Source organism: Centruroides sculpturatus, unplaced genomic scaffold (genome assembly GCF_000671375.1).
Source record: "Centruroides sculpturatus isolate CEXI.00-Female unplaced genomic scaffold, Cexi_2.0 scaffold926, whole genome shotgun sequence".
In the NCBI taxonomy this organism is placed as follows: domain Eukaryota; kingdom Metazoa; phylum Arthropoda; class Arachnida; order Scorpiones; family Buthidae; genus Centruroides; species Centruroides sculpturatus.
Window position 1 is genome coordinate 45,204 of NW_019385546.1, and position 25,644 is coordinate 70,847.

The 25,644-nt window shown below is 34.4% G+C and overlaps 1 protein-coding gene across 1 annotated transcript in view; it reads left to right on the forward strand.

The window, feature by feature from the left end:
* Window positions 1–25,644, forward strand: part of LOC111639992 (polycomb protein Asx-like) — a 67,194-nt gene that overhangs the window by 15,059 nt on the left and 26,491 nt on the right. The window contains exons 5-7 of the mRNA XM_023385985.1: window positions 5,229–5,260; window positions 8,559–8,760; window positions 8,873–9,053. Of these exons, the coding sequence (XP_023241753.1) occupies window positions 5,229–5,260; window positions 8,559–8,760; window positions 8,873–9,053 (415 nt within the window). The remainder of the gene's footprint in view (window positions 1–5,228; window positions 5,261–8,558; window positions 8,761–8,872; window positions 9,054–25,644) is intronic.

Sequence of the window (25,644 nt, forward strand, 5' to 3'; positions counted from 1 at the left end):
ATTACAACAGGACATCCTAGAAATGTCACATCTGCTCTGCCACAACTCTTTCTTCAGATTCAACGGAGTCACTTACGAACAACAACGTGGTGTACCAATGGGAAGCCCAGTTGCAGGAGACCTCTGCGAGATTGTGGTGAGGAAACTCTAATCGGAATTCTTACCATCTCAACTCCCACACATTCTTCTATACAAAAGATACATCGATGATATCCTTATTCTATGGAAGAAGATCCCAAATATCTCAATGCTAATATACTCCATCAACAATAATCCCTATGGATTAACGGTGGAATTAGATCAAGCCGACCCTACCCAAGCACACTTCTTACACATTAACATCAAAATAGAGGGATCATCCATCAATACAGAAGTGTATCATAAACCAACCGCTCAACCTTTGTATATACCTGCAACATCATGTGACCCACCACAGTATAAGATGGCAGCATTCAACACACTAATCAAAAGAGCATATTCACATTCCTCGTCACAATCAGCTTTCAATTCTGAAATGCGACGCATAGAGCACATAGCTAAACAACATGGCTATCACAACGTCTTATGCAAGATAAACAACAAGGTACTCCAACAACAATCCAACAACACCTCTCATTCCAATGATTCCCTGGTTAAGTACATACCAATCACATACAACCCGGCACTTAAGGCCATATACAACCATATAGCCAAGAAAAAGAATGTCCGCTTGGCATTTAGGAGGTGCGCCACAATATTCTATTGGCTTAGGAACGGAAAAGACGCTCCAGACAGCAACAGACTTCCGGGAGTATACTCTGTGCCCATCATCGATCATAGAGACAACAGCGAAGTATTCTACATCGGGTCCACTAAACGCAACTTAGTAATTAGAATCAAAGAACACAAAGTGGACACCCTACATCATAGATACAACACCGCCTTAGCGGTATACTCCTCCGACCCAGAAATAGAGCCGCTATTCCCTCTAACCAGAATTATTCACACCACAGTCCGCACAGAACACCTCAGATGGCTAGAGGCCATATACATTTGTCTTAATACCTTCAGGAATAAGCACTGCATTAACTTCAAACAAGAAATGAAGATATCAACAGCATGGGAAGCCTTCCTCAATAAAACTCTAAAGTAACAACATACGGATAATGCGCAAGTCTACAATGACGCCATCAGTCACATGTGACAGTGTTCCAAAAAATTTTCCAAAACAACGGTTAATTCTGGAAATTTGAATTCATATAGGAAATTCCATAGTGCCTGAAGAAGAACCACATTAGGTTTGAAAACGTTTGCAAAGTCTTCTGTATTGGAGAAGAAGAACGCCGGTTACAGGCAGTGAAGTTGGGTAATCTACAGTTAATGCTTTTAACTCTCGAACACAGTGGAGCTGTAGACTAAGTCTTGGTCAGTCCCAAAATATCAGTTTTACAAATATGTTCAACAAAACCACTATCATTCAGATTAATTAGGAAGGCACCCTGGGAATTCCATGTTGAAACTTTCAATCCAACTGTACACTTCCTTGGATCAGAGAATGAAGATTTTGAGAAGTAGCCATTTGATTTTCTGCTAAAAAAATCAAGTTTTAATAATTCTCCTCTATCTAGGTCATAAATATATCTCTCAGTGCCAATCTGCAAAACATCAGCTATTAGTCAAACTCTCCTGCCTTCCAGCCTATAATCATGTAAAAAGGGCAGGAGTTTCTTTCATCTCAGTCTTGAATGCCAACATAAATCATCAAAAACTTGTATATTCTTCAATGCATCATTAGCCTTTATCTTTCTAATGGTACCACAAATTAATTTCTTGTCTGTAAATGACTGTAATTTCACCAATACAATATCTGATTGGTTAAATTTCACTATCTTAACTGTTGGAATTGATTTTGATTCATCTATCTGTTTAGTAAACAGGTTTTCCACTTTCTTATTCAAATCAGAATTATCATCAGTCAAACCTTTAATTAAGATATTTTTCTTTCTCATTTCATTTGACACCTTATCTATTGAATGCATGATTAAACTATTTTTCCGTTTCAAGTCATCTTTAAGTTTGGAAATTTCTTCTAGTTTAACCTCCAAATGGGTTAATCATTGATCATGTTCATTATGTAAATTAACCAACCAGTCAATCCTTGTAACAACCTTGCTTAATGTCGAAAAAAGCTTATCAAATTGGTTGTCTAAATATGAAATAATCTCATTAGGAATAGACTTACTTGAGTCTAACTTTGAAGAGAAAAATCCTCTAGTCTCGCTGACTTCAAGGAATGTTTGCTTGGAGAATGACGTCATTTTACTGTAGATGCCGATGATTGAATCTGTGAATGTGGCGGAGTACGATCAACAGGACCAGTATTTAATTCTATCCTACTTAATATTAACAACAACTCAAACACCATTATCCAAAACTCAATATTTTCCATAATTTTAAAATTCAAAAGTCTTTGTATCTATCATTGATGTTAGATGAACATGTGTGCTCTTCTTATTAATGCTTTGAAACTTGCCAATTTATATGAATACAGATTGTGATATAGCAGGGATAAAAGATGTAGGTTCTTGATATATAGATATCTTGATCCATCGTTTCTGGTAGTAGCATGATTTCACATTCATAAAAGTTTTGGTCATTGTTTACAAAAAACTGATCCAAGTGATTTTTGACATTGTCATTTCAAGTAAATGTCTTACAGTTAAAAAAATTTGTATAGACCAGAATAAGGAATAATCTTAGTGTGCTCGATCTGGCTAATATGGTTGGTGTGATAGCATGTCCCATCTAAGTTATAACAGTTTCTGATGAGTTACCAAACTTGTGTGAAATTTGACATTATCGTGGTAAAACACTACATCTGTTTTGTTGATCAATTCTGGCCGCATTTTCTGTTTGATGATACTCAGTTTACTCAGTGGCAGTACATTTTTGAATCAATTGTTAAATTGTCTGGTAAAGCTCCAAAAAAAAAATTTCGTTAAAATCCCACCAAAGAGAGCTTATCTCTTTAAGAAGCATGTGAAACGCATATATCAAGCTTTGAAACAAAACCAATTTGTTTCAAGTAATCATAAACAGTTCAATTTGACAAATTTAATCTCTTAGTGATTTCACATGTTGTTATTTGGCAGTTTGCTTCAATCAGTGCCTTTATTTTGTTTTCATTGGCTTCAACTTGCCATCCAGAACATGGTGCATCTTCAATATTGAAATTGCCAGAACGGAATTTTGTAAACCAGTTTTGGCACTGTCGTTCTGTCAATACATCGTCTCCATACACGTCACACAATTTTTTTCTTGCTTGAACAGCATTCTTACCTTTTCGGTAATAAAAGAGCAAAATATGCCGAAAATGCTGCTTTCGATCTTCCATATTTGATGGGACACAAAAAATAAACAATTGCAAAAATCAAATAAAATTTTTTACAAATAAGCCTTAAAATGCTAGCTGTCAAAATATATAATGATAATATGGTTTAGAATGAAAATGGCGGGAAAAATACGATTAATTTGTCTAGTGGTACAAAAAAGACAAAATTACTTTCCAAACAACCCAATGTGTTATGAAAAAATAATATGTTTTTTTAAAATTCTACTGTTTTAAAAATCCCTATGCTTCAGCTTGCAATATGCAGCTAGTCATCCGTATCTCACCATCAATGTTGCTTGATCTAGATGAGTTATATTGTACACTACCTGGGTGTGAGCGGTGATATATATATAGATTGAAGACTATGGAACCCAATGGAATGGAATGTTTACTGTACTGTAAACAGACTTATGGGTCATCAGACACTAATATTGAAATGATACATAATATGCCTCAATGTTGCTTATTGTTTAGTGATTACAAGATTGAAAAGCTATTGGTGGTTTTTATCTATGACCACCTATCTCATGTCTGTATCTGTGTGTGTAATTCTTAAATTCCCTTTAGATTCCTAAAACTGGGAATATCCAAAAGCAGTGGTCACCACAGAAATTACCTTTTTTATGCTTACAATTTGTCTTCAGTTAAGGATGACAAATCTTGTCCCTATGGCTTTGTTAAATCTACTGTTTTATTACACATTGACCAAGGGTAGTCTGTGGTTTGTTAATAAATATTACATGAGCAGTTGAGCTGCTTTGCATTTCCTTCTGGAGGGAGGCAAGAAACTTATTGTGTTTCTATCTCTTGTTTTTTTTGTATTTCAGTTTGTGTATTCAGAATTTTAAAAATTGCAATAATTAATTTTTTCGATTAAATAATTTTAGATATTTATTAGTTTTAGAATAAAAAGTAAAGAAAATACCATAAAATGATAGAATTAAAGATAAAAGTTCTATTGTCACTAAACCAGCAAAAGAAATTATTTAAAAAATATTTTTATTATTAATATCAACCAGTAATTGCGTGTTGTTTTTGTATAGAATTAAAGTATTAATATTTCTTTTTTCCATGCTTTTACTATATTGGTATTTGAATTTACTGAATATTTCATAATTTATATTTTTATATAATAATATATAGCAGTTTCATTAAAATGTTTTACTAGATTATACGTGTAAAGATTTCTTCATGTTAAAAAAACACCTCATAAACTCTAAAATGATATAAATACTCACAGACATCAGTACTAGTTCCAGCAGAGACAGCTATATTGGCACAAACATTTTCGGACACTTTCAGAGATCATTTTCATGTTGTTATGCATTTCTGTAAATTGAATTCTTTTATTTGAAAAACTGTTTTAAAATGGAACATTCTATATACCATGTGATGATATTAAAATTCAAAACATAAATGTGACATATTTAATGATGAAATGTGGCATAATAAAAAAAACAGAATAGTGTATACTGAATACAGAAATGAAACCCTGGTTAGTAGCAACGATGCTACTAATGTGGGTTTCATTTCTAACTAAGAAAAAAAATTATGTTAAATGTGATGTACTTAATGACAAAAATATATGTTTTTAGTTTGAATATCATTACATGGTGTATAGAATGTTCCATTTTAAAATGGTTGTTCAAATAATAGCATTCGATTTAAGGAAAAGCATAGTAACCTGAAGATCTCTGAAAGTGATTAAAGATGTTTATTTGTGCTAACATAGCTGTCTGCTGGAACCATAATAGATATCAGTGAGTATTTATTCATGTTTTCATAGCAATTAAATCATAATATATTTTTTAATACTTTTTAGTTTGTTTTAATTAATTTTAATAATAATTTTTTTCAGATTAAGTATTTTGAACCTGTATGGGGCCAGAAGTGAGTATCTTTTGGAATGGCTATTAATTTTTGATATAATTTTTTCATTTATTTGGATTTATTTATCATATATAAAATATAGTTTTCAATATATAATAATAATTATATTCTCTGAGAGTTAAATTTTTTTTTTTTAACTTTTATGGAATTTCTTAAAGTTTCTATTCAGAAACATTATTTAAACTACAGTGAAACCTCAATCTAGTCTTCTTGGATGTATTGTGTGAGAACCGAAGGGGTAGAGCACTGAGCTTCTCCCCACTTATCGACTTTTTTGTCAGGGATGGTCGGTCTGGTCAATGAGTAGGAGGGTGAGCAAGGTCGTGATAAGGTGTCAGTCGTACTCAAGGATGACACTTAATTAATTATAAGAATAACATATTTAATTAACCATAAGCTATACAAACGAGTACAAATCAAAAGGCTACAAAAAGGGAGTAATCCAAAAATACTTCTAAATCGCGACAAGGATAGACTGTCTTCGATAAGTCATCTAAATTCTGGGTCTTTGTAGGTCCCAATATTTTCTTAAGTTCAACTAACCTAAGTCTAGTCTATATACTAAGACCAGAGAGAGATGAGAGAGAGAGAGAGTTAAAAATTTTGCTATGTGTTTACTTCATGGGTTCCCGTAGTCGAGAGACAGACAGCGATTACGGTGGAAAGGCAAGGGTGGCAACAGATGGAATGGCGGTATGGGTCTGATGTCCCGGGTAATGTCTGCTGGTGATGTCTGCCGTTGATGTCCCCTGATGCTGTCCGCCCAGAGGACTGTGTCCAAGCCCTTTTTATACACTCCCGGAGGACTTACTAATACTAAGTTTGATGCAATCCCATCTAAGGTTGACTAGCGTCCAGGATTTGTTTAGGTTAATTGTCAGAAATTGAAACATTTCTGTAGATTTATTACTTTTTCTATCTGGTATTGTCACTCTTTCCATCTCATAAATTTGATAACAGCTGTCAAAACAACTGAAGTAATTACTGAGGTGACTAAGGTCAGAGTTAGTCTTGCACCTTAGTAATAATTGTTCCTTATATGGTCATCTAGATCGGCTTTATCATTCGTAACATTATATGCCATAGGAAGTGTATGGGTTGTGTTTTTCTCTTTTCTCTCAGGAAGGGTTAAAAGGTTTCGTCACTTCGAGAAGTGACGAAAAATTGAATTGATGAAAAAAATGATTGAACTGTCAAAATTCAGACATGAGCTTGAATTCTCACAATTGCTTTTCCAGAACTATCATTCAATATTGAAAAAAAAAAAAAACTTGTTTGAACTATGAAAATTAAACTTGCATTACTTGTCTCTCAATTTTTTTTTTTTTGCATCTATTGGCTAGAATTTTTAATCCTGAAGAATGTTAATTCCATAATTTTTTATATTTGTACACACACAAAAATGTTAATATCCAATTGCTAGTAGCAATTGCAGCAATTAATTTTTTTGGAATGTGATGTAGCAAGTAGTGGTTTGTAGTGATCTTGCATCTAACTGTAGAACAGATTGGACTTCACGATGGAAAAAATATTATTGATGTATGTTTTTTGACATACAGGCAAATATGACTGTTTCTTCTTATGTACAGGGTGTCCACAAAGTCTGGGTACATAAGAATTAACACATACTTTTAAAACAAAATGATTTTATTTGATTCTAATATTAATAAATAACATTTTCAATACATAATTTGATGTACCATAATTTGTGGACACCATTACCAGTGTGCTGAAATCAACGGCAATATAGACTTATTTAATCGAGTTCACCCGAATTTTGCAAGGCGCATCAAATTATGTATTGAAAATGATGGAAATCATATTGAAAATGTTATTTATTAATATTAGAATCAAATAAAATTATTTTGTTTTAAAAGTATGTGTTAATTCTTATGTACCCAGACTTTGTGGACACCCTGTAGATCTTTAGGTCTTTTGTTTTTTTGTAGCCATATGATTAAGGTTTCACTGTGTGTTTAGTTTACAACTAGTTACTAAATAATAAAATTTAAAATTAATTTTAGTAATTGTAATTTTAGGTTACAATTAATTAGATAGAAATGAATCATATACAGTATTTTACTTCATCATATTTGATAATAGTATGTTATTAAATGTACATGTACATGTATCCAATGTACAACATTCCATTTGACTGTTTTGCCTTGAGTTATCTTGGAATAAGGCTTATTTTTACAGCTTTTTCCTCATATTGTCACTGTTCTTTTATTAGCTACATTAACACATTTTTAAGAAAAATCAACTTTCTGCAGACAATTTTATCATTCTTAAAAATACTGTACAGTATGTTACAGTTATGTAAATTATTGATATATTCATATCTTTATAAAAGTAGAAAAATTTGATTAAATTTTGATAAATTTATTTCATTATCTTTTCATTTTGCAAGCTTGGTAAACCAGAATCTGTACATATGAAGAAATTTATGAATAGTTTATTGTATTTTAATGATAAAAACATACAATCATTTATATTTATGCAACTGTAGTAACTGTTTTAGAACACTCAAGGTTAACAGAGTATTATCCAAGGTAATAAGGTATCATATGGACAAAAAGTGTGAAATTCAAATAATAACTGCTAAAAACTGGTTAATTGTTTGATGTATTCTATACCACTTAATTACCACTGATTTAATAGAGCATTAGAATATGTAGGTTATGTAGGTTCCACAAAACCACACATCACACATACCAGGGTCACTGACATAGCTCGCCAAGGCAGGGATGTTTAGACTTCTATAAATAGAAGCCTAACACCACTGCCTTGGACACCTATGTCTGTGACCCTGAAATTGAGGTACATTTTTATAGTACCTGACTTCTACACTGTACAGGCAATAGAACTTGACTCAAATTTCTGGAGCTGTTAGAAATTTATGAAGCTACTGCAAGAGATGAAGCCATTAACTTCGAGGATGCAGATTAATTTCCAACAGCTTGAAAGACCCACTTCTTATCATAATTTTGCAGTATATGACACTGTTGAAGTGACCAGTCCACTAATAAACAAGCCTCTATATTTCAAATTTAGAATGTTAAGAGCCTGAAGATGTCTATTTAACACAGAGGAACATGTTTGCTAATATGAGTTTTTTACCATTTATACTGGTGTTTTTGGTTTTGTAACGGTTATTTATTTAAATGTAAAATTTTTTACTATAACAAATCCAGTATGATGGAAGTCCATGATTTTTTTTACAATAAGAGTTGATTACATAAGAAAAAAAAATAGTTTAAATATTTTATAGTTCTTTAAATAACTCTTTTTATCATAGACCCACATCTGATTTTCCTGAACAAGGAAAAACATCTTCATTTTTAATGGGTGCATCACCCTTGAAATCTTCACTTACAACACCATCTAAACATGTGCCAACAATTAAAATTAAGCAATTGGTGAAGAAGAACAGATTGGTTCCGGCAATTCTTAAACATCGTTCCTCCGTAGCTGTTAGTTCATCTACAAATAACTATCAGGTAAATTATTGGATAGTTAGAAACATCATCCCTAAGATAATTAATAATAAATTACATTATGGATTACAAGATTCATATTTTCACAGAAAATTCCCTTATTGTAATTCATCAGGTATCATCAAATCTCAATGCTGTATCCCATTCCAAATTAGCATGCAATGTGTCTGACGGAACAAGTAACGATTCTTCGTCACTTAAAAGGCCTCTGAAAATAACTATAGATTCTTCATCGTTGACTTGTAATAAAAAAATAAAACCCAGCACTGGATTTACAACAAATCCTGTTATTACAAGTATGTATTTTTTGTTTTATATTTAATTTAATGGGAAAAAAACAGAATACTTATCTTGATGGAAGTATTCTGCTTGGAAATTTTTATTTATTAAAGTCTTAATTATTTTAAAATAAATTAGAAAAGTTGTATATATAATTTGATAAAACATTGAAGTATTAGTTATTTTTCATATATAATTTTTCTATAATAAATTCTAAGCATTGAAAATTTAATAAATTTTTAAATTTTAATTTATGTTGAACAAGCACTATTATTAATTAAATTGCTAGGTGAAACTAGTATTGAGAATATTTTCAAGAAAATGTTTTCATCATCATTAATTATATAACTTACTAAAAGAAATACAGGTAACCCTCAGTTTATGCCACAGTTCTGTTCCTACAAAAGCCGGCATAAAATGAACCCATATTTACAGTGAGGTAAAGGGTTAGGGTTCTACTTAAGTGAAAAATAAGCAAATAATTTTGCTTATTAATACAATATAATACAAAGTACATATATTATAAATTTAATATTTAAAATGTATTTTATGATAAAATAAAGTGAAATATTTTTATTAAAAAATCTTAAGAAAAGCAAATGATATTTCAAAGTTTTGGATCTCTTACATTTTTCAGAAAAAAGTATTCATCTTTAATTGTTTAGATTTTTGTTTTCTTTCATTAAGAATTTTGGAATATGGTCGAATGGATGCGATAATGCTCATTTTTACATTTGCACTTCGCTCCCAATTGTTGTCTAACTCACAAAGTTCATCCATCAAACTTTCCATAGTTGAAAGGATACGCTTTAGATTGACCATTTTCATAACTCTTGGCGTTTCTTTTTAGTTTTCTTCCTTCTCTGACTGTTCACAATCTAATTCTTTGTATAATTCTTCTGTCTTCATTCAAGAGTGGCTGATCATGGGCTTCTAAAAATTCTGTAACATCTTCTAATCCCACATCACATGCAAGGCTGGTAATGTCTTCAATTAAATTCTCCTGATGTACTACTTCTTTGAAATCAATGCTAGCAGAAGTTTACACCAAACTTCATTTAAGCATTTTGCTGAAACTTCATTCCAAGCCGACTTGATGTTTTTAATGCCTTTCAAAATATCAAAAGACCACTAATAGTCTTTAACTGTTTTGTCTGAAGTGTCTAAAACTCTCATTATTTCCATTAATGTATTACGGAGATAATAAGCTTTGAAGGTTGCAATAACCCCCTGATCTATTGGTTGCAAAAGAGATGTATTAGGAAGCATGTAAATAACCTTGACATCCAATGGTGTTCTTATTTCATCAAGGGTTTGTGGATGTCCTTGAACTTTGTCCAAGAGAAGAAGTCTTGCCTTGAGTGGTAATTTATTTTTTTCACAAAAGTGAAGCACAGTTGGGCAAAAATAACTTGTGTACCAATCTGTGAAAACATCTTGTGTGACCCAAGCTTTCTTGTTTCATTTCCAATAAACTGGCAATGTGTCTTTATTTAGACCCTTTAAAGCATATGATGCCTGTGAATGATACACTAACATCGGTTTAAGTTCCAAAGATCCTGAAACATTGGCTCCCAACAAAAGAGTTAATCTATCTTTTGCAGCTTTAAAACCTGGAGTGGAACATTCTTTACAAGAAATAAAAGTTTATGCTGGTAACTTTTTCCAATAAAGACCAGTCTCATCAATGTTAAAAGATTAGGTCTGGAGAATAGTTGCCTTGTTCTACATAACCCTGAAATTCCTTAGGAAAAGCAGCTGTCGCCGCAACATCTGCACTTACTGCTTCACCACATAATTTTACACTATGACTGTTACTTTGGGATTTAAATCTCATAAAACAACCCTTGCTTCCTAAAAAAGTTTCTTTGCCTCCATCTGTCTCTTTAAGATTATCAAAAATTGATTTTGCTTTTTCAGTTATAGCAGCTTGAATCAAGGGAATGTTTTTTTTTTATTTGCATCATCCACCCATAAAGATGACAATTTTTCCATTTTGTTCAAAAATTTTACCTCTGCTATAACTCACATGTTTTACATTTACTGCCATAAACTGTTGTGCAGAGTGTTTAATTTTATCTGCATTTTTCATAATGGTAGTAATAGTCAATGGAGGTAAGTTCAAAGATCTACAGACATTAGGGCATGTTTGTCCATTTTCCATTTGTCAAATAACTGCCATTTTTTTTCTAGGGAGATACATTGCCATGCTTTCTTAATATGTTTAGATAACTTCTGGTGCACTTCTTTTATGTGACATAATAACCCTCCTTTATTCTTGTATACGTGTGTACCTGAACATTTAGTATTTTAATATTTTTATTTATATTAATATTAATTTAATGTAAATGTATACAAATCCAACAATATTAAACAGAAAAAATAAATATATTCGATAAAAATCCTTGTTTTAACAAATATACTATGTTGTGGCTTAGTAAATATGTCAACACTGAAACGAAAATCAGTCTAGCATAGGGAGAGTCAGGAAATTACACAGCAAATTGTGTAGCGGCATTATTGTGAATCAGCCTAAATTCAGTCGGCGTAAATGAAGGGCTACCTGTAATGGGTTAAAAAATATGAAAAATATTATTTCAGTATATTATCATTTACAAATCATTGTATTTATCTCAATAACAGCATATAATTTTGTATTTATATGTTGCATCTACAACTTGTCTCCATAAAGTTTCAAGACTGATTTTTATTAAATTAATTTCTAAAACTATTTTTTTATTTTATTATCATGAGAATAAACTATACAAACAGTAGCTCTGCAACTATGGAAAAACAAATTGCATTAAATTTTGTTTCAAGCTGAATAAAAGTACCATCTAGATGTGCTATCTATTACAGTAAGTATATAGTAATACAGTTTTACAATGTATAGTACACATGTTTGAGTAGTGTAGATTTTTATTTCATTCCATTCAAGAAAGCATAACTGAAACAATTTGTAATCTTTGTGACGTTTTGCAAACAAATTGCCATTAAAAATTGTTGACCCAGTCAGTTTTCAGCTGTGCATGAGAGGTGCCTGACCTGAAACTGTTTTCTTCTGCCAGGAAATGCTTAATAACGCTCAAGCATGTGCACGTGATATTGTCATATCACCATATGCTTGCTATAATTTGTTACGAGGATGGTAGAACCCTCGACTACATACATAAAAGGTACTCTACTGCAAAGATCGATGATAAGCTGGCGAGAGCGCTGGACTCTAAGTACAGTAGGTAGACCAACCTATGCCTTCGTGCCTGTAGTTGGCCTCACTCCGATAAGTTGTTGCTCGTTGTCGACTCAAATCTTAACAGGCCACGGGAGGTTCCCCCACTTCAAGTCCAAGTTCGGACAAGGAGATGGTAGCTGCCCCTGTGGCAGTCTTCACGGAGACACGAGGCATTATGTACTTGACTGTCCCCTAACGAGGGACTTCCGCCTAGGGGCGGACCAAGTTGACTGGTCTAAGCCCCCTGAACAAGTACTTCGAACGCTAGCAGCTAGTAAAGGGAACCTAATGAAACTAAAGGAATTGATGGGAAAAATCATAGATCTCTTTGATCTATAGGTTTGAAGGCTTATCTGGGCCCTCTCTCCTCGGGGTAAGGGCCCCGTTGTCCGTATGCCTACTACATGTAGGTATAAGTATGTGTGTTTTGTATATGTGAGCTGATTCAGGTTTAGTTGTGTGGACCATAAGTGCAGTGCAGGCTGCACAAACAAAAGTTATGCCAAGTTAGTGAGCTGGGCCGGGGTGCGGACGGGAGTCTGGATGATGCATCATAGGGCCCAGCTATGACGTCCCTGTCTACCGCGTCAGGTACCGACCAGTCGATGAACAAGGCATAGTCTCTTTTAACCCTGTAGTGCCAATAGGCGGGGCAGGGCAAAGAGTTCCTTATGAGACTGCTACAATAGACTGAGTTTTAGCAAAATTTTCATCTAACTTGAAGCAAAACTTAATGTTCAATTCTTTGTCCATTGTTATGATAAATGTTTCTAACAAAGTTCCTGGTAGATACAAAAACAAAATTGTAGTATTTATTGATACAGAGATTAATTTATCAAAATTTGTACAGAGATAAGGAAATTAATCAAGTTTACTTCCATAAAAATAAAATAAATTGATATAACATTTCTTTAATAAAATTAATTTTGGAAGTTTACGGATATTTAAAATGTACATAAAAACCACAGCAATAAATTGGAACAATATATATAGACTCTCATCTAAACACAAAATTTCCAGCAAAACACCCAAATTCAACATTTGAACATTTTCGGCCACTCCTTAATCAGCCTTCTTCAGGAAAAGTCAAAATGAAAATAACTGTTCTATTTATAGAATTTAGCTGCATTCTACAAGTAATTTAAAAAAAATTTTTTTAATCAGTTTGAACAATGGCTGTGACATATAGTAAGCAACATACATTCTTTTAAGAATCTAAATAATACTTCCATGCATTTGTATGGGAATGTAATTGTTTATGTTGATGCATGCTCCTCTTATGTAAACCCTATAGATTTCTGCGGTCTCTAATGCTCTTATGTGTTGTCTGTCAAATACCCTGTGTATTAGGGTAGCCTTATCCCATAAGGGAAAATTCCTGGATCGGTGGCATACCATTTCAGAGCCATATTGATGTTTTCTTTTGCTATTGATATTTAAACATATAAATTTAAAAAAAAAGAATGTTAATATATTTCTAGAAAATCATTTATTTCTTTTAAGTGATTTATATAAGTTTTAAACTTCAATATAACATTTTTATAAATGAACGTTACACTATCCAGAACCTGTGATAGGTGCTCTACGTGTATATATTGTATATCGCTTGACAAACGTTTTCGAGCGATCAGTTTGCTCTTCTTCAGGTCGACTGAAAATTCCCCGGATAGAGTGTATATTATTTGTTGGGATCGGGTGTCGGTTCCAACTGGGTGGGTCGTTTCTGGCATGCACGGTTGTGTGGTGGGGGAGGAAACGGCGGGTTGGCGTCTAATGGCGATTGCCAGGCCAGAGACAGGATTAGCTCTTCCTTCTGGTTAACGCAGGTGGTTAGCCGGCCGGCATTGTAGATAACCGCGGCCTCCAGCCACCTGAGATGCTGTTGGTGGGGCATGTTGATGATGATAGTAGCCTTCTTGAGTTGCGCTTCGATTTCGGAATCCGACGCATATGAGGCCAGGGCTGTGTCGGATATCCCGTGTCGGTTATCCGCTTGGTGTTCACGCAGGTGGGTGCACAAGGAACGTTTGGTTGAGCCGATGTATAGTAGGTCCGCGTTTTGTCTGTTGTCTCGGAGTGGGATAGAGTAGATTCCGAGGAGTTTGGTGCGATCGGGAGGGTCTTTATCATTCCGTAGGATACGGAAAATTGTGGGGCATCTTCTGTATGCCAATCGTATCCCGTGCTCTCTGGCTATCTTCTTATGCACAGTCTTGAGGTACGGGTTGAATGTGACAGGGACCTGTGTTGGGCTATCTTGCTGTGGGTCGGTGACCTTTCTGGCGGTTGGGGTGTGTTTCTGGCGTTGGTATCGTTCAACTAAGCGGCATGTCATGTTCGGAAACCCGTGCTCCGTTTCTATCCTTTTGATGTACGGCCGTATACCACAAGCCCTCATCCACCTCCACGTACATACCAGCCGATTCTTGTGACCCGTTTCCGTACAAGGCAGCCGCCTTTAGGGCTCTGGTGGAGAGAGCGTTTTCACACTCATCCACCAAGCAAGCCCTAATAAACGAATTAGCCAGCATCAAGAGGATAGCACTTTTTTGCAAATAAAGTAAATATATGATAACTGCAACAAAATAAAATGGCAACTAAAAAGCAGGGCTGGTGGTATCACATGGGTAAACTGGGCATTTGCTCAGTGCAGAAAATTTTCATAAATTTTTGTGAGCGAAAATATTGAACAGTGAAACTATTGTAGTAATATAATTTTATTTAAAATAGTTTAAATCTGCTTAAAATTTAAAAACATTTAAAAATTTCTTTCCACTTATAATAGGTATGGCATTTTAAAACAGTTTTTTTCATTTTATGTAGAGGGATAAGGGCATCAAATACACATGTCTTGCCCCTGGTGGCATGAACTCTAGTGCTAGTGCTGCTAAAATGTTTATAATAATGGAAGGACAGTGGTATGCGAGAACTGAAAAATAAGTCTGTATTAGTAGAGTAGTCGTAATAGTAGCAGCAGCAATAAGAGTCCATAAGAGAATGAGTTTTCTTATAATTTTTCTATACTTTTGGCCAGATCAACATCATCCATCTGTAATAACATTCAGTCATTATATCGGGGGTCCATAATATTGAGCTTTTACTTTTTATAGAAAATGCAAGACATATGATACAAGGTCATATACAGGTATACATACTTATTTAATGAACTTATAATCAATTTTTGCTCTAGTTTCAAAATAAAACAATTAATAAAATAATGAGTGGATAATAATAATATTTAATTAATCTCAAAACAACATTACAGAAACTTTTACAGGGGGGAAAGTTAATGAGACTATTAACTCAGCAAACATTTTCCTCCATCTTGAAAGAATGTCTTCAGGCTTTAAATGTTCAATATTGGAACCACATATATTGGAACTTGCAAATTTAAAGATGTAACTACTTGTTGATTGGTGGAGATGGCCTCATAATAATCTCTCAGACCTTGTTGAATATATAGTGATGTAAGCATATCTTCCATACCAATCGTAATGTATCTGCATCATTACTAATCCACTACATATACATGAGATCTGCAAGATTATTATGAAGCCATCTCCACCAATCAACAAGTAGTTACATCTTTAAATTTGCATGTTGCAATACCTGTAGTTCCAATATTGAACATTTAAAGCTTGCAGATGTTCATTCAAGACAAAGGAAAATGTTTGCCAAGTTAAAATGAGCTGTTTTTGCTGGTGTTTTGGTTATTGAGTTAGTAGTTTTTAAGTCATAATTTGGGGAAAAATTTATCTGAATAAAGAATATACGAGGTACAGTAATATCTCGACTTACGCAAACCCGGAGTTATGCGATTTTCAAATCTTGTCGATTCGTCTTTTGTTTGAGCGCCATGCAACTCTTGATTACTCACTCCCCCCACACTATTGTTTGGCTTACATGTTCGGACATATCATGCGGAATCGACACATAGATACAATTTATTTTGTGTTATTTATTTCTGTGTTTTTTATATCTATGGAGTCTTGAGAAACTATGTGGTGATTTCTTCTAACCATGAACAAATCAAAAGATGAGATAAGATTAACGAGAACATTTATTAACTTACATACATCCGACTTGGATTTTACGTGAATTGCAAAATTATACCCCGACTTACGTGGTTATCACTCAGTCCCACCTATTGCATAAGTTCAGGGTATCACTGTACAGTATATTAAAATGTTATGGTTATAAATAAATCTTAATTTAATTTAATTCTGTACTAGGTGATTAAACAAAAAGTTTACTCAACAAAAAGTAGAATGAAGAGTTTGGCAATGTTACTATATGTAATACCATCAACGGTTATTACAACACCGGCTGGGGACACAACCAGTGCCCACGTCTTATAAGGCACTCAACCGGCCATCGCAAGCCCCGTCAAGGCGTAATATATACAAACATCACTAAACTTGATATATAATATAAATTATTTATAATTATTAATGTTAATAATAATGCTTAAACTAGCCTGATAGAATTTTGGCATTTGGTTGGTGTTTAGCTATATTATATATCAGGTTTAGCGATGTTTGTAGAATTATAGTCGTCGTCCTACTAGCAACAGCTTGAAATAATGAGTTCACCAGTCAGTAACAAAGGTCAGCCATCTTTAACTTTGTGCTGTTTAAGTGGTCAACAGGAACTATTCAGCAATCCGGTTCCATTGTTATTATTAGAAGGAAATTTAGCTCATAACTGGTCACTCTGGTATCAGAAATTTAAAATATTTTTTGCGGACTAGTAATTTAATGAAAGTGATTCCCACAAAGTCGCCATATTTTTTATGTTTTGTCAGAGAAGATGCATTACAGGTTTTCAATTCCTTTAACTTGGATGTGGACAATTGTCAGTATTTGGATTTAGTAAAAAAATTTGAGTCTCATTGCAAACCTAAAATTAATCTCACGATTGAGAGAGACAATTTTTGACCAGAAGACAAAAACCAGACAAGTCAGTTGAAGACTTCGTAACTGCACTTAAGAACCTAAGCCTAACATGTGAGTTTGATAATCTCTGAGAGAGTTTGGTCTGAGATATGTTTATTGTCACAGTCTTAGAGTCATTGTGGAAACTGATCATAAACCTTTGGAGACATTATTTAACGCCTTAAGTTCCCAGCAATTTTTGATATAAATGTAATTAAACATAAAAAATACTTAAAACTGAAAAAAAAAAACAGAAAGAAATGCATTAATTTTGAAGAAAAAGCTTCAAACTTTATTTTCCTCTGTCTTCCCTTTCTGCGAAATTTGACACCGATGAGTCATTGTTTACACAGCTGGATGACCTTGAACACAGCTGGAATTGGATTTCCCAGGACATTCTCATAGAAGTCTCAGGAGGACAAGGGTTTAAAGTAGGGTGAGTTTTATCTGGCCGTATATTTTTAAATATTTTTAAAAAGTTCAAATTTTAAGTACAATTTCCAACCCCCCGACTTAATTAAATGTGTGTATAATAAAATCTATTAATTAAAAAAATTAAAAACTATTGGAGGTGGTTTTTGACACCAGAAAGCAGCTTTAAATAACTTTACCGAAGGAAAATCCGTGCACTACAACTTAGGAACCATGAAATCAATTTGATAAAAAACTCCCATTAAAAAACAATTAAGCCTTAATCGAGCCTTATCAAAGGCTCATTAAAATCGCAATAAAAATTTTTTGCACGGGTAAAAATTTTTGAAAAAATTTGGGGACTTAAAAAACATTCCAAAAATTCAAAAAAACAAAAATTTTTTGGGGGGCCGAAAGGACCGAGTTTTATGTAAGGCTATGTAACATGCTTGAGTTAACTCGGGTGAAGAACTAAAGGGGTTTTAAGAAACTGTTGTCTGAAGTGCCAGTGCATCTACAATGTATGATGTTGAATTTGCAACAATATGATCTGAGTGTTACATATAAACCGGACAAATTGCTGTTCATAGCAGATACTTTAAGTAGGGCCCCAGTAGATCCACCTGATGCAGAGGATTCTTTAGAGGAGAATCTCTGTATACATGCAAACTTATTGATGACTAATCTTGCAGTGTCCCATGAATGTCTAGAAGAGATTAAACTAGTGACCCTAATGGTTACAGGTCTTTAAATCATTATAAAATATTGTCTCTCTGAGTGGCCTACATCAAGAAACAAGCTTGACTGTCAATTAAAACCTTACTTTAATATATGTCAAGAACTCCATGTCATCAATGGTTTATTGTTTAAAGGTCATCTACTTGTAATTCCTTTAAGTCTTCATTCCAAAATATTAGACATTATTCATGAAGGTCATTTAGGCATTGAAAAATGCCAAAGACAAGCAAGAAGTGTTGTGTATTGGCCAAACTTAAATGTTGATATAAAAAACAAAGTAAAACAGTGTCACGCCTGCATTCAATTTAGAAGAGCAAACAATGCAGAGCCTCTTATTCCACATGAGCATGTCAACCTGCCATGGCAAAAAGTGGGCATAGACTTTTTTTATTATAATAATGTTACTTATTTGCTAATCATAGACTATTTTTCTAAATATTTCGAATTAGTCTCAATCAGTTCCAATAATGATAAACTGTCATAATAAATCTAAAAACAATCTTCAGTAGATTCCTTCAGTCATTGTTTCTGATAATGGTCCTCCCTTCAATTCAGAAGAATTCAGATTATTTGTAAAGTGTTGGGAAATAACTCATAGAACATCAAGCCCACACTATCCCAAGAGCAATCATCTTGTCGAAAGAGCTGTTGGCACTATTAACACATCTTTTTAATAAGTGTTGTGAAAATAATTCAGATTCATACATTGCAATGTTCCAATATAGAAATATGCCTTTACTTTGTGGATATTCTCCAGCACAACTCCTGATGTCTAGAGCACTGAGAATGAAACGTCCTGTCAGCAAAACTGTATTGAGGCCAGTTGCCTATAAGGATCCCGCCTGTCTGGAGCTAGCCAAACTATGCTTGTCCTGAGGTGACTCAGGCTGGGAAGATTTGACCAGGGCTGTGTTCAGTAACACAGAATTCTTGTTACACTGTGATATTGAACTCATTTCTAACTACTGCTTGACTCCTCCCACCTCTAGAATTCTAGCTAGTTCAATCAGCTTCTTTTCTCTATGCTAACTTCTAGTGACATCACTGTTGTTGTCTTGTCGTACGATTTGCAAGATGTCTGCTTGTGTTAGACTAAATGTATTTTATTGATATTATAACAATCACAAAGTTATTCTCTCATTCTAAATCATTAACTCATTCATTTTAGAATGAGTTAAAATGACTTCAAAATGTAAAATTATCAATGTCAGTATAACATATTCCGAATACATTTTAATGGAAGATAACGGTCCATTTCATTGATTACAATTAATAATTGCTTCATTAATTTTGTCATGATATGATGCAGCTTACATTTGAATAATTGTATTGGTTATGTCATTCTTTTCGACCAGTTTGTTTGCAACAATTGTTGCAATCATAATTTTAACTTCGTTCACCATTTTGCCTAGTTGTCTAACTAAGAATACAGTCGACCCCCTATAATTACAATTCCTATAAAACTACGAAAAAATTGTGACCGGTATCCGTAAAAAACAGTAAAAATTCCCTATAATTACCTCAAACGTCATCGGGCAGCCGAACTACTTTCCCGCCGTCCATAGCGCCACGCTACAGAGAGATTTCTATCGTCTGGACAGTATTATATAAATTATATATAAATTAGGTATTATATCATATAATTATATATTAACTTATTGTAACTTTGTTATAATTAAATATATAATTTCCGCCGTCTAGCGTGGCGCCACGCTACGGAGATTTTTACGCTAACTATCATCTGTAGAGTATGTAAATTAGGTACCGTAAGTCTAATACAGTACTGTAATTTTATACATTTCTTGTGAAAGAAACATTTCTTATTCAACGGCGATTAAAATTATTTATATTAATGATGTCTCTGAAGTTCAAGGAACTATTTGCAGAAAAATAAGTTATTAGAAATCGCCCGCGGTTTGCTGAGCTGTTCCGCGGCGAAAACAATGTTGAGCAATGGCGATGTCGAATGGTGACACTCAGTAAGTAATCCTACAATTTTTTATTTATAGCGTATTTATACGGATTATTTCCAAAAAAATATACATATTTTGGAAATGTTGAGTCGGATTAGTCTAGAATCGATTAATTTTATGTAAGAAAACCTTTCAATCAGCCGTAGTCCGTAAACTTGACACGTGTCGGGCTGTGATTGGAACGATTCGTAAGAAATCGGATTCCTAAAGAATGGAACGTATCTATATCTTATAGGGGGGTCGACTGTAATTATTTAATGAAGCTCAGAACATTCTTAGCTTTGCCCACTAAGCCACTCAGAATTCTGACTTAGGTGTTCTGCATTACTGAACACGGCCCAGGACTCTGGTTGAGCCAGATGGTGCACCTGTCTGGTCTGTCTGGATTGCTGCAAGTGTTGGCAATGACGCCTGCCAACACGGACAGTCCAGCTGGATGGGGGAGGCTGGTCTCCTTGTTAGTGTGTCTCTCAAACAAACAAAAGTCAGATGATGGTGTCGATGATTCCCCACATCAAACAGGCACCTAGACACAACACACACCATGTAATCCAAAAAGTAGTGCACAACACATGATGTAATTCACAACGTATTTCACGGGAAAATGACACAGGGCAAAACACGAGTAGACACAACACCGACACTGGACAAAACAAAACTCTCACTAACAGCCCAAGATGGAAGACGATATACTCCGCAGCTAGAAGAAGGAATCACCAACTGGGAAGGTTAAGATGGAGAACATGCAAAACTGGGAGACTAAGCTGAATAAAAACTGTCCTAGAGTAGAGTGTTAGGCCTAGCTTCTGCTAAGCCTAACACACTACTCTAAATTAACCGCACTTGCTAAATCTTTATTGTCCGGTACTTGTAAACTATTCGTAAAAACAAATGTTTTCGGCCTCAGACGAGGTCTTCTTTAGGTTAAAATAATTGGATTCCATTCTTTGAATGAACGTTTAGTTTTAAAATATAATCGAATTCATTCGTATGTTACGTATCGTCATCGTTTTGTTGTTCTTCGCATATGTAACGCCAGGCATAAGAAAGTGTGTTGCCATCTTTGGTGTTTATACATCTCCCCGTTCTGCCGGCTTTGTAGATTTCCAGGGCTTCAAGGACTCTGGTGACAATACGTAACATGCGCATGAATTCGATTATATTTTAAAACTAAACGTTCATTCTAAGAATGGAATCCGATTATTTTAACCTAAAGAAGACCTTGTCTGAGGCCGAAAACATTTGTTTTTACAAATAGTTTACAAGTACCAGACAATAAAGGTTTAGTAAGTGCGATTTTATCAGAATATCGGTATTCAGATTAGAAGATTTTTGATCTAAATTAACCCTAACTTCATATATTTTAAGTACAGGAAGCTGGTAGCTAACCCTAAAAGTAAGCCTAGAACTACAAAACTTAGCAAAACCACTGGTATATAGCAGGAACTCTGAAGAGACACAACTTACCTCATCAGAATCAACTCCCAAATCAGTGCCTGAGTATTTCTACTTGATTCCAAAGCTAGTGTGGTGATGCTGCTGCACAACCAACTTGGACAGTTCAGTATCACAATTCCCCACTGCAACAGAACACTGGTGCTCAGATATGTGGTTGACCAACATTCTGGTGGTTGCACCTATATAATGGGTGTATAGCCCTGACATTGGGGTTTCCAAGGGAATGGAATATACACCCAATTTTTCCAGGATTGAAACTGCATTCCTGTCATTACATAAGTCTTTTCAGACTTGGGTGCAGGGCAATGGGTAAGAGAAACACATTTTGCCTGAATATCTGGCAAACTCGGGTTGTGAGGCGGCCACAAAATGGAAGAGAAGGACAGAGTACTGACCAGTCCCTTGGACTGTGCAACGTAGTGGCAAGGAAAAGGGACTTTTTAACTCTGTTTTGGATATGGTTGTATTTGGTGTAACTATGTCCTGTCACATACCACTGCATGGATGGCCTCTAGTTCAGTTTTGATAAGGTGTTGTGTGGAAGGTACTAAAAAGGCCCTTCTGATTAAGGGGGCTGTGGCTGCATTAACATACTGTTTTGGTTGGAAGACTGTGGCAGGTATTATGGGGAAATATTACAGTACCAAACTTATGGTACACGGAGAACACCAAAGCTCTCTGGGATTTGGAGATGTCCAGGTCTAAAAAAGTGGTTTTTCTCTCAACCTCTTTTTCCAGGTAAAACTGATAGAGGAGTATACATTTGTAAGGTATTGTTCTAATGTCAGAAAAGAGTCCTTTGTACCATGCCATGCTAAAAGTATGTTGTCTACATACCTCAAATATACAAATGGATAAGCTATTGTGAGGGAGAAACTAAAGACCCTGTGCTCCACATGTCTCATGACCAATTCCACTAATGTAGCGGAGAGCGGGAAACCCATTGGGACACCCTGTTTTTGTAGGTATACCTTCCCATTGAAGTGAAAGTAATTGTGTTCTGTGATAAAGAGTAAGGCTTCACAAATCTCCAAGACCTGCAGTGAAGCCCTCCTTGATAAGCAAGGCGTTGGCATACATGACTGCCTCAAAGTGAGATACAGAAAGATATAATGTGATGACATCCATTTTGTGGAAAGTGTACTTATTAGGGGACCAGAAAGCATAGTGGATAATACTCCTTTACCCACAGTGGATGAGGGTATGACATGGGAGAAGGAGGAGGGAAGTCCACCAAGCATCTTATCAAGTGCTTTTTTATGGTAGTATGTGGAGTGAGACCTCTTGTTAACCAGTGGCCTCAATGGCCAGCCCACTTTGTGCATTTTGGCTTCAAAGAAAAGCCTGGAGCAGGCAACATTGGAAGGGGGGTCCAATGTTGCCTGCTGAAAGAACTGAAGTTACATCCAGAAGAGAGACTATTTTCTTTGTCTTTCTTAACATGACTGGAGTTGGTCCTCCCATAAGATCACAGCGTGTGAGTGGTTAAAGAAGTCTGTGGCCCTGTAGAAAGTCCTCTTCCCTGCATAAGATGAACTTCTTGTCTTTGTCCAACATTAGGAGCCTCATGTTGGCTGCTGACAAGTAACATCTTACAGAATGGTCACAAAGGCAGTTTTTGGCACCCACGGAAGACTGATTCACCAAGGCAAATGTCGAGATGACTGATAGCTCCATTTGCAGGAATCTGGTTGCCGTTTGGCAGCTCTTGAGTGCCAAACGACAACCAGATTCCTGCAAATGCAGATTCCTGCTCTTGAGGTCTGCTGGGACTGCTTCAGAGGCTTCCATGTCATGTAGCGATGGGACATACCTGGGTCCCCGTTGCAATATCTTGGCTACTCACGATGGAACAAGCTCCCCCGTGTAATTGTGAAAGGGGGTTGGCTGCACCGTATTATGTTGTTTGAATGTAGCACAGAGCCATCAGAATTTCTTGTTCAACCTTGTCCTTACCTCTCGAGCAAAACCTGATGTAATACTGTACAATTTCCCAAGTTGGTCATAGAGAGAGACCAGGTTGCAGGATTTGGCAAATTGCAGGTGGGTGGTGTATAATTTGAGTTCAGCGTCTGCCAGACACTTGTGATTGTTTTTGATCAACTTCGAGAGGAGGGATTTTTCCACATGTTTCAAAGCACTTTGTAGTCACAAAGGAAAGGCCCAGTAGTGGATGGTTATGAACTTGGGTGTTACATTATGCCTTCTGCACTTTAACAGAAAGACCAGATGGGCATGTCACAGCTTTTCTAGATTCAACATAGGAAAGAACATCTGTTTTCCATTGCTCATCTTGTAAGGTAATTCAAATACATACTGTGGATGTCATGCCAACAATTGTTCTAACTCAAAGAGAAAAATTCATACAAAAGGCATTAAGGTAAGTTAATGACCTTTGAAGCCAAAACACAAAAATTAATGTTATTAGTTTTCTTATTCTTAAGGTTTTTATGTTACGTTCCAAATGACTAATGCATTTACTGCATTCTCTGTATATTAAGACGTATGTGTGTCAATGTTACGCGTTTTTCAAGTTAATGTTTTAAATTTTCTTTTTCTTAAAGTTATGTTATGCTCCAAATGGGTAATGCTGTTATTGTTTTAATTTTAAAAATCCATTCAAAATCTGTTTCATTCTATTACTGCCTGAGGACAATGTGCATAACTATGTCAAAAGCACTTGCAGGAACACAACATAGGTTCATGATAAAAAGAAACAGTTTAATAATGCAGTTTAAAGGAAAAGGATAAAATTATATTGGAGAACTATAATTTTTTCATTTATATATTTCAGACTACAACCAAACAACAATATCAATAATAGTTTAGTAAATTTTTAATGCATAGAAACACTAATAAAGTTAATAACTTGAAATTTAATATATGGAAATTTTAATGCTAACAAATTTATCATCAGAATAGACATTTAAATACTACAAAGTTATTTTATACAGAGTACATAGTAAAATCCTTAAACACTGACAAGTGTGAGTGATGCACAATGTATGACACACAAAGATATAGGAAAATGAAAAATATGTGATATAAATAAAACATAAATACACATTTTACTGTCTTTGCTTGATGTGCACATTAGCATTTCACACTTTCTCTTCTTGTATGCAGGAGTTTTTCATACTAAATTGATCATGCTCTTTGACTTTGTAATTGACTTTCTTCCCATACTGTGCACCATTTTCAAGATAGGAGTGCTAATTTTGAATTTTATTGCTAGGTGTACTGCAAGTGATCTTGTCTTGTAGTATTTTGTCAATTTACTGTAACTATACATCATATTCATAACTTTAGCTATCTGAGTTTGTCAGTTATGTGAAGGTATAAGAACTTTATTATGCATGCTGTACATTTTAGAATATTGAATGCAAGGCATTCATTTTTTTTAGAAACTATTCAGTCAACAGAGCATTATAATAAAATATATGAGAGAATTTTATTAAAGTATTTTAAAAAATGACTATATATTTAAATTATGATATATTAAAAAAGTTTTTTTCAAATGTTTTTGATGACCTTGTAATATACAACTCTCATCTTAGCTCAATTAACCAGATTAATTTAGTCACTCTTACAGTCCAAAAAAAAAAATTTGGGATACCCAAATTTTTAAAACAGAAAGATCTCTTGCACAAGGAAAAAAATGCATGTGTTATTAATATTAGTGTAAAAAATTTTACACTAATATTATGAACATTTAAATTTTACAAGTCTTTTAGAATTTAATAGTTGAATTAATAGTCAAAGAAAAAATACATTTCACATCTACTTAGTTGTGTAAAAACTATTCCTTGCAAAATGCAAAATTTAAATTTATATAAATCTATATATATATATATATATGGCA